This window comes from Manis javanica, chromosome 2 (assembly GCF_040802235.1).
Source record: "Manis javanica isolate MJ-LG chromosome 2, MJ_LKY, whole genome shotgun sequence".
NCBI classification, from domain to species: Eukaryota; Metazoa; Chordata; class Mammalia; order Pholidota; family Manidae; genus Manis; species Manis javanica.
Window position 1 is genome coordinate 149,538,456 of NC_133157.1, and position 10,701 is coordinate 149,549,156.

The window sequence follows — 10,701 nt, forward strand, 5'->3', positions numbered from 1 at the left end:
GGTCTTTGTTACAATTTTGTGTGACTCTTCTTCTCCCTCCAGGATCGAGTAATGATAAACCGATTAGACAACATCTGTGAAGCAGTGTTGAAAGGCAAATGGCCAGTAAATAGGCGCCAGATGTTTGATTTCCAGGGCCTTATCCCGGGTTTCACACCACCCACCATGGACAGTCCCCTGCAGAAGAGGAGCTTCGCTGAGCTCTCCATGGTTGGCCAAGCTAGCATCAGTGGAAGCGAGGACCTCCACACTTCGCCTCAGTTGTCAAAGGTAAGTTAGAGCAGCTTGTGTTTGGCGGTTTAAAAGGAAGCTCTCTAATTCTTCACTCAGTTAGGAAACTGTGTTACCCTCCTTCTGCTTAGAAATAAGATGGCTGCTATTGCTCAAAGCTTCTCACCAGTCATGAATGTTTAATTCCTTAAGCTGCTTGTTCTCTGTTTCTGCAAGCCAGCCCATAGAGCAGATACAATTTTCACTCATTACTTTTTTGGAATTTTTCAATAGGAAGATGCCCTCAACCTCTCTGTCCCTCGCCAGCGGAGGAGGAGGAGGAGGAAAATTGAAATCGAGGCTGAGAGAGCTGCCAAGCGGCGAAACCTCATGGAGATGGTTGCCCAGCTGCGGGAGTCTCAGGTGGTCTCAGAAAATGGACAAGAAAAAGTTGTAGATTTATCAAAGGCCTCAAGAGAGGCAACAAGCTCTACCTCAAATTTTTCATCTCTTACTTCAAAGTTTATCTTGCCTAACGTCTCAACACCAGTGTCTGATGCCTTTAAGACTCAAATGGAACTGCTCCAGGCAGGTCTGTCACGCACACCCACAAAGCATCTGCTTAACGGCTCCCTGGCGGGTGGAGAGCCTCCCGTGAAGAGGAGGCGGGGAAGGAGGAAAAATGTGGAGGGCCTCGACCTGCTTTTCATGAGCCACAAACGGACACCGCTGAGTGCAGTAAGTTCAGGAGCTCACTTACATTGTATGTGCCCACACTGACAGCCAGGTGCCCTCCACTGCTGCTGGCTCTAGTCTGTGTTCCTCTGAGTGACATGGTGTTAAAGCTGGCTTCTTCCACAGTGAAATAGAATTACAGTGGACAGAGTCATGGTTCTGAGCTGAAAAACGGTGGTGACCATTGATACGTAGAGGTCACTTGGCCTGAACCAAATGTAGCTTGAGGATTTATTCTTCCCAAGATTCTGGTATATTGATTACTCTCGGAAGACTAGCCTGAAACAAAAACATGTTCTTCTGAACCTATGATTGTTATCTCTGAATTCTTGAGGAGGAAAAGCTTCTGCTCTTAAATATATTGATATCTTTTGGGCCTGGTGTTTATGAGATGAATACAAATGTTCAGTTTTAAGATGTAAGATTTATTGTTGTCTGCAAAGCTAGCAATTGCAAATTCTCCTACCTCCACAATTACATATTTTAAAAAGCTTAACTGAATGAAGATCTATGCTAGTTTAGGTTCAAATGAAATAACATGTGCCAATGGATTTAGATGTTTTCTTTTTCAATTCAAAGGAAGTAAGTGTAATCTAATTCTCTTCCCTAATTGGCTTCCTTCCCTCCACCTGAAAATGTGCCTCCTAACTAACGCCAAGGGTCTCACCCCAAAGAACCTGATCACATGCAGTCCCTTTTAAAAGGGCTAACTAGTCCTAGATATCTTAAGCCTATTGGTTTGCAATCTGAATTAGCACAGTGGTGCTGGAGTTCACTGTGGGTGAGGAGCTATCCCTCCAGGAATGATGGGCCTGTGCCTTTGACAGCAGGACAGTTTGGGAAACACTGAAATTTGAAACTGAGGAGAGACATGTTTCAATATGTTTTTCCTTATTCCACCCATGTTATTATTTGCCCATTTTCTATTTCTTGAACCCAGAGAAAGCTTAATAACTTAAAAGGGTAGGAAGAAGTATGGTTGAATTAAAGTCTAGAAATGGCAAAATAGTATTCACTGAAATTTGTCCATTGGTCAGGTCTGATTGACAGAAACATACAGGTGGTTAAAAGTTAATTTAAAAAATTCATTACCCAATGCACCATTCATCATGAGAGTCATTTTTATTGAACATATGATTATTTTTAAATTGTAAAAACATACGTCATAATGGATCAGATGTTCCACAAGTTAAAATGCTATTTCTAGGTATGTGAGTCCCAAAGTTGTTTAACTAGCAGTTAGCCTTTCTGCTTGAAACTACCCTAGCACTTTGATAGATTTTGATAGATTTTGTTCACTGAAGATCCTTTCTCTGTAACGATTGACAAACTGAGGAATTCCTGTAGTTCATACCTCTTCTCACTTACTATTATGTTTAATATTTGAATTAATATTTGAATACTGTCTGTGGAATTAAGAGTACACCCCATGTGTTCTCTTCCCCTTGGAACTGCATACCCTGTATTGAACTGGAGGCTAACTTTATTCATTTCACATGTTTTAAGCTATCCCTAAGAATTGATTGATATTTTTCTTTTTCTAAAGTCACATTTAACAACTTGGCTCAAAATTCCTAATAGATATATAGAGAATTAATTTTTTAATGTCAGATGTTGGATGATTTGAAGATTTGTTTGGTGTTGTAGAGGGTTATATGCATGCATATAGGAAAACACTGATTACTCTATAAATAAACAGCAGTGAAGAAGCATAAAGGTTGGTAGTATATGGAACAAGACAAACCCTAAAATCTTGTATTATGTCAGCATTCCAGGCAGAGAAAATTTTGTGCTGCTGTAAAAAGTAGGGTGCAGTCAGCAGCATTGTGGAAGCCAGCTGTGCCTTCTGTGCCAGGGCCTGGGATGCGAAGAACAAAGGCCCTGCAGGTGTTTGCACTAGGGAACTCAGTGTTAAGATGGGTGACAGATAAATAATGTATCATGGTCCTGAGGCATGGGTGGGCTACTTTGTTGAGCCCAAGGGAATAATGGAATAGAGGGAGGAGGGTACAGGGAGAGGCAGATGAGGAAGTTTCCCTACATATGGTCATATTTCGGTTAAGTTTTGGAGATTGTGTAGGGCTTGATCATTTGAAAATAGGGGGAGGGGAGAATATATGCAAAGGGACGGAGTCCAGAGAGAGCCTGTTGTGTCTGGTGAACTACAAGTTACTGGCCAGGGAGCTTGGGGAGGAGGTAATGTGAGATTCAGCAAGAGGAGCTTGGAGATGAGGTCAGATGCAAATTGTGGAGGGCCTTGATTGCTATACTGAATAGCTTAGATTTTCTATCCTGAAGGAGGTGGGGGTTCAGTCACCAAAACAGCTTAAAACAGGGAGTGATATGACATAAGGTTTTGAACTAAGAAGTGTGCATTTTAGAAAACTGACTCCAGCATAGCAGTGCAGAGTTTGGATTAAACAGGTAGCATTTTAGTCAGGGAGACCATTTGGGAATACCGCTGTACATGGGTGGGCAGTGAAGACCTGCACCAAAGTAGGAGTAGTAGGAAGGAACAGATGAGCTGGCAGAACAGATGTCTGGAGGTTGAAATAACAGTCTTTGAGGACCAGTGGCTGGATGGTGGTAGGGTCTAGACTTCAGTTAGGTTTATCTTGCCACAAAGACCTATACAGAATATTATACTACCAACAAAACTGTACAGTTCGCAGAGTAGCCAAAAGGTATGTATAAACTGGCTCTTGGAACATTCCTTTAATTATAGTTTCTTTAATGATGTCATCCAGGGATGCCCAAGAGAGACTGAGAGGCTACCTTTCATTTATATGAAGCTAAAGACTAGAACACCCTGTTGTATTCCCAGTGGCTTGCTTAAGATCTCAAACATGGAGCGTTCGTTGATGGACTGTGAATTTTCTACCTAACTGCAAATTCAACAATGTGAAGAATGACATTAAAGTTTTTTTTTCTAATTTAATAGCTGTTACAAAACTGATATTGTTTCAAGTAACTTTTTTCCCTTTTTGCTCAAAAGATCTGTTATACTAGGGTAGTAGTATTCTGTTAGGATAGGACACTGTTGGAATCTTTCTTTTCCTGTGAGAATTCCGACCATTGTCAACTTTCTGCAGGAGGATGCTGAGGTGACCAAAGCTTTTGAAGAAGATATAGAGACCCCACCTACAAGAAACATTCCTTCTCCTGGACAGCTTGACCCAGACACGCGGATCCCTGTTATAAATCTTGAAGATGGGACTAGGCTGGTTGGGGAAGATGCTCCTAAAAATAAGGATTTAGTTGAATGGCTGAAGCTGCATCCTACTTACACTGTTGATATGCCAAGTTATGTACCAGTAAGTATTACAGAGCCCAGTGTTGGGAGGAATCTTGCTAGGATAGTCCATTTTATTCTCTCATACGGCATAAAAATCCCTGTTCCCTGTGCCTTTTGCTTGTATTTCTCATCTCAAAGGTTTCCCAGTTTTTGTCATTGTGTACTTTAGAGAAACTGGCTTCAGGACAGCTCTGGAGTTACTTGAAGATGCCTACTATGCATTTCCTTACTTTTTTCTTCTCCCACCAACTAACATAATTTTTTCAGTTACCTTTACATGGTGTGGTTTCCAGGCAGTCTCTTTATTGGGATAATACTCATGGATGTGCTTCAGTGGGCTCCAGACCAGGTCTGATCAGCACAGCATACTAGGACCTGTTACTTGCCGAGATTTGACCAGCTAATGCAGCCCAAGATTTTATTAGATTTTTTTTTAAAGCAACCTTTAAAACATGTTTTTTTAAAACATAAAGGTTTTTAAAACCTAAATGTAGGATTTTACATTTTATTTTATTGAGTTTAGCCTGAGTTGAGTTCTTGCCACTCAGAAGGCCTGCTCCTGCAAAGGTCCTCCCATCCCTTTGGTTGGTTCTCCTCATGAACAGTCTTGTGTCCTAAACATGATTCCTCTGTATTCATTCAAGTCACTGAGTTGAAATTACCAAAATACTAAAGAAAGTTTCATTTAAAAACACCATGACTTGGTCAAACATTTGGAGAAAAGACTTTAAGCAAGGTTATTGATAGACCAAAGGAAAAGCAGATTCTCAGCTTACTAAATGTTTGTTTAGTTCTCTCATGTACTGGGAAAAATATAGTTTTCAATAATCAAAATGGTTCTTGAAACTTTCATAGTAATTGAAAATAGCTTGACTGTTCTCTTCATCATTTATAAAGGAAAGAATAAGTCCTAGGTACAGTTTTTCTAAATACATTTTTCTTTTTTGCAGAAGAATACGGATGTACTGTTTTCCTCATTTCAGAAACCGAAACAGAAACGACACAGGTGTCGAAACCCTAATAAATTGGATATAAACACTTTGACTGGAGAAGAAAGGGTGCCTGTTGTCAATAAACGAAATGGGAAGAAGGTAAATGCTGGGGAAGGGATTTGATACCTATGTGATTTCTTATTCCAGGAAAAAGTGTTTTATCCTGACATCCTTTATAAGGAAAAAGAATCATGTTTCTTCCAGAACATGTATATATGATATGTGTATGTATATGTGCATATATGCAGATGTGAAGGGGAAGAGGGAAGAATTTATGTGTTTTAAAGTCATTTTTCAAATGCCTCTCAGATGGGTGGAGCTATGGCACCTCCAATGAAAGATCTACCCAGGTGGCTGGAAGAAAATCCTGAATTTGCAGTTGCTCCAGACTGGACTGATATTGTTAAGCAGTCTGTAAGTACAAATCCTGCCTTTCTGCCAAGAAAGGGTCTGTACAAAACAGTTTCCCTGAATTTTTCTTTATTTTCTGTTCACCATTTAATTATTCAATTATAACTTATTCTTAGCTTTAAAAAATTGTAAGCTACATTTTCCTACATCATTAGTACATCATCATTTCTTATATCAATGAATCAATCCAAAGTGAATTAATTTGACAGCTGTGATTTAAAACAATTGCATAGAAATACACATTTGTGGTGTTGAAAGTAGATTTACTACAGTAGGAACACCCCAGGTAAGTCTACTTAACAGACCATCTGTGGAATGGAATTTATGGTAGTTGAGACCATTAAGATTAACTGTGATACCTGATTTGAAAATAAACATAAAAAAATACAATTCTGCCAAACCTTTTTTTCTATTTCTTTGTAAAATTAGCAGTATCTTGATTCTTTTTGTTTACCTGTTTATACAGTAAAATTCTTTCTTTATTTTTTTTTCATTTTGGTGTACAGTTCTGTCCCTCATAATACATGTATAGTTTCTTGAACTGCCACCATAATTAGAACACAGACAGTTCCATCAGCCCCAAAACTTCCTTGTTATTCTCCCACCACCCCCAGCCCCTGGCAATAGCTGCTCTCTTCTCCCTACCCAGAGTTTTGTCTTTTTGAAAATGTTCTGTAAACAGAAGCAGAAATTTTATGTAACCATTTTGAGAGGACTTCTTTGATCAGATTGAGGTTCATCCAAGTGGTTGCATGTGTCAAAAGTGTGCTCCTTCCCATTGCTGAGCGGTCTCGCCTTGCACGAAGGACCCCTGGGCGTGGGTGTCATCACCCAGGTGAGGATGCTGGGGCCGTTCGCAAGACTTGGGCAGTTTTAAATAGAACTGCTGTACACATTTGTGTAGAGGCTTTGTGTGAACATACGTTTTTGTTTCTCTAGGGTAGATACTAAAATGTAATTTTAAGTTTTCCATGTTTTTCAACTTCTGTCAGATGTATTATTTCTCAAGTTATGGATGCAGATGACTTGACATTTACTCACTGATAGTGTAGTCTTTAACAGCTCCAGAGAGCCAGCGTAAGGCAAAACAGGATTTTTCCTTTCCAAAATCGGGAATAATAGCTTATGTATTTCCATCCAGTATGTCAATTTTCAGTCATCGCAGAGGGGCACATTGACACTGTTTTCTTCGGCAGCCATTATAGCCGCTGTTTGCTCCCCGTTTGCTTCAGGGTTTCGTTCCTGAGTCCATGTTTGACCGCCTGCTCACAGGCCCCGTAGTGCGGGGCGAGGGTGCCAGCCGCAGAGGACGGAGGCCCAAAAGTGAGATTGCCCGTGCCGCGGCCGCCGCGGCCGCCGTGGCCTCCACGTCTGGAATCAACCCTCTGCTGGTGAACAGCCTGTTTGCCGGAATGGACCTCACCAGTCTTCAGAATCTCCAGAACTTGCAGTCGCTGCAGCTGGCAGGCCTCATGGGCTTCCCCCCGGGCCTGGCCTCCGCGGGCAGCGACGCCAAGGGCGCGGGCGCTGTCCTGCCACTCATGCTGCCGGGTGTGGCCGGCCTGCCCGGCGTGTTCGGCCTGGGTGGGCTGCTCAACAGCCCCCTGGCGGCGGCGCCCGGGAGCGCCGCGAGCGCCCCCGGCCAGGCGGACGTGGACAACGGCGCCCCCAAGGTGGACGACAAAGGCCATGGGAACGAGGACGAGAACAAGGACTCTGAGAAAAGCACAGATGCCCTTTCGGCCCCTGACTCTTCGAATGGCTCTGTGGGCGCTGCTACCGGCCCGGCCGGCCTGCCCTCCAACCCGCTCGCCTTCAACCCCTTCCTCCTGTCCACCGTGGCCCCGGGCCTCTTCTACCCGTCCATGTTTCTACCTCCGGGGCTGGGAGGCTTGACGCTGCCCGGCTTCCCCGCACTAGCCGGACTCCAGAGCGCTGCGGGCGCTGGCGAGGAGAAGGCCCCAGACAAGGCCGACGGCGGCGCCTTCCCGCAGCCCGAGAACCCAGAGGGCAGTGACGCCGACGAGAACCTGGACAAGACGGCGGAGTCCTCCGCCTTAGAAGACGAGATGGCACAGGGTGAAGAGCTGGACTCGCTTGATGGGGGGGAGGAGATAGAACACAATGAAAATGATGAGTGACCAGTACCAGTCCGATTAAAGTGTTTAAAACTTTTGACAAGTGGTAGTCCTACTGTTTACACTCACAGTTAATGTTCATACCTAGTTTTATAAGCTGTTCTGTAACATAGTGTAGCAAAAAAAAAGTCCAAGTCATGTTTATACAGGTGTGTCAAAAGGTATCTTGGTCATTAAGTATTGTGCAGTGCATTATTTATTATCCCTAGGAGAGATGAAATTTGAGAGGTGATCTTGTCTTTTTAAGGAAACTTACATAATGCTCTGCTTTTCTTCTTTTCCTTTTGGTACCATTGGTATTATAATAAAGAGCAATTTGTAACCGAGTGGCACTAATGGAAGGAAGTGCTGCTCAAAGGAAGTATGAAGTTATATATTTAATTTTTAATTTTAATTTTTTGCTGTGAAGGTCAAGATGAAATTTACCATACATATCATACTTGCTCATTTGTTTCCCTATTTTGACTGTATGGGGGTTCCCACATTTGCTCATACACACATATCCATACACTCTGACAATCTCCACCTTAGTGTGAACGTCTCTGTCCCGAGGCGCAGCAATAATAAGGCAGCTGTTGAATGTGAAGGGTCCCTTTGGAAATTAACCTACTGGGAGGGTTCTTGCCAGACAGAACTACAGTTCCATTGTCTTGTGGTCTTGTAATGCACTGGTATAAACAAAATAAATAGATAAGTAAATAAAGAGTGAGAGAAGAGAAAATCAGGTACCTTTTTTAAATTAAAGGACTTTGTTACTTTAGCCACAAAGCTAAAACAGCATTACCTCAGCTCTAAACTAGCCTTGAAGTTTACAGACATGACTTTGTAAATGTATTGTTTTTCTTTGTTGTGATGTCCTTTTATTTTTTTCTTTGAAAACTGCTATCATGTAAGATAAAATGTAAATTGCTGCCAACTGTAGTAATGATGCTTTTAATAAAAGTGACCCATGATATGCAGCGATGTAATTATAGAATGTAGTACGTAGGGGAACTGGTGTTCACTCTAGTTTTTGTATTCATAATAGATGCAAATACAGCATTCTGGCCTTTGTACAATTTCTTGATATATCCTCTTATACCAGATGAGCTGTTAGTAATATGCTAAGCTGATTGTCTTCAGCCTAGACAGGAAGAAAAAAACTAAAATTACCTTCACATAATTCCACTGCAGATATCTCAACAGAACCACACACAAAAACCTCCTATTACTCCCTCAAAAGGGCATCTGAGACTGAGAATACTTTAAAATGTGTGCAGTGTCTGATAATGTGGTACACTGAAGAACAAAAGGGCAAAAGAAAAATGAGGCTTTAATAGGCAGAATATCTAGGTCATTTATCCTCGGTTAATGGGTAGGAAAACACAATGCTAGAGTGTCAGCAAGGGACACAAAGGCGCCCTGGTGTGCTGTGGACCAGTGCTTGATGCCAGAAACTGTGGAAAAGCCATGTGGAATTGAAAAGGACCCACTTAAGCGGTCATGCGTGCACGCGTGCACACGTGCACGCGCGCACAGTCTGGGGAGCTACTGATTTGTGCATCCCTCTGTGACCTTTGCTGTTTGAGGTAAAATATAACTTGAGATCCTCTGTTTCCACCTTTTATGTCAGCTGGCCAAAGCCAAAGCCTTATTTCCATGCGGTTTTTTTTAAGAAAGGGAAGAAGTCATGGGTGGTGTGCTCACTCCCTACACACCCTCCCCAGTCTACACACAGTCCATCCCCACCTGGTGTGTTACAAGACAGATTGGCTCAATTCCTTTCAGACAATGCGATTCGGTTAATTTATATCCCAGCATGGAAATGTACACGTTGTGATTCTGGAAAAGGAACAACTTGAAGCCTCCACTTTAGAGAGCCTGTGGTTGCTTTTGTGCATCATTACTGTTACCTCTTAGAAAGTCAACAAATGGATAGTGTGCATTGGAGGGAAGTGCCTTTAAGGGAACAGCTTCTGAAGTGGAATTCTTCAAACATGGAAAATAAGGCTAGATTTGCACGAAGTATAATAAATTTATATGTTTAAATAACTGAAAGGTTTTTTTTAGGCCTTCAGATAAGACTTAGGGAGAATATGTTTATTAAAGTGAATCATAAAAGGTTCTTTTTCTAAAATTCTTTATGGTATTGAAAGTTTTCCTATAACCTTCTGTAAATAGAGCATAATATATGACTCCATCCCTGACAGAAGAAAATGCTGAGAACAATGATGATCTTCAAAGCAAAGGCATCAGTTGCTTGTGGCCAGAAGGAACCCTGAGTTGATCGATGGGTCAGCAGCCAACTCTGCATTATCAGGGATTTATCTGTTAACGCAGCTTTAAAGTCATTCAGTTTTCATGTTGGAAAATGCATTTTTTTCTACTAATGGAATTAGTCCATAATATTAGATCTTGAATTTATCTAAGTAAGAAATATTTTAAATTCAGTCTAATACTTAATAACTAGCGTTCATTGTGTAGTTAGTGTTAAATAAACACGAGGAGCTCAGGGCTTTCCATGGCATTGCTGCTTCATTATTTCTCTGTGAGGGAAGTGCTGTTCATGAGGAAACAGACTTGGAGTTTAAGTAACTGGCCGACAGTAGATACAGGAGCTAGATTTGAGCCCCAGCAGTCTGTCATCAGAGCCTATTCATGGTTTCCCCTAAAAACTGCTCTCTTAGGTCCTTGAAAGAAAATTACTACATGATGATGAAATGTTAGTATATTTTTACATTTTTTCCCCTCACCCATCTGTAAAAGGTCATAAGTGTCTGGTTGGGAATTAAGAGAGGTAGAGCCTGGAACAGGTGTGAGCTCCGACCAGAGTAACTTATGCCCCACTTACCTACCTCATTTAAATTTGGGTTATCTTGCCTCCATATGAGTATTTCTATTCTATGAAGAAATCAAGTCTTTAAAAAAGATGAACTTACTC

At 41.7% G+C, this 10,701-nt stretch overlaps 1 protein-coding gene across 8 annotated transcripts in view; it reads left to right on the forward strand.

Moving 5' to 3' along the window:
• CHD7 (chromodomain helicase DNA binding protein 7) overlaps window positions 1-8,734 on the forward strand; it is a 203,138-nt gene extending 194,404 nt beyond the window's left edge. For 7 of the 8 annotated variants that reach the window (XM_036998005.2, XM_036998008.2, XM_036998010.2 and 4 more), the window contains 6 exons: window positions 43-270; window positions 505-948; window positions 4,038-4,259; window positions 5,191-5,331; window positions 5,542-5,646; window positions 6,876-8,734. In XM_036998005.2, coding sequence (XP_036853900.1) covers window positions 43-270; window positions 505-948; window positions 4,038-4,259; window positions 5,191-5,331; window positions 5,542-5,646; window positions 6,876-7,784 — 2,049 coding nt within the window. In that variant the 3' untranslated portion in view covers window positions 7,785-8,734. The remainder of the gene's footprint in view (window positions 1-42; window positions 271-504; window positions 949-4,037; window positions 4,260-5,190; window positions 5,332-5,541; window positions 5,647-6,875) is intronic. The other variant, XM_036998009.2, reaches the window with a different exon arrangement.
• The last annotated feature ends 1,967 nt before the right edge of the window (window positions 8,735-10,701 follow it).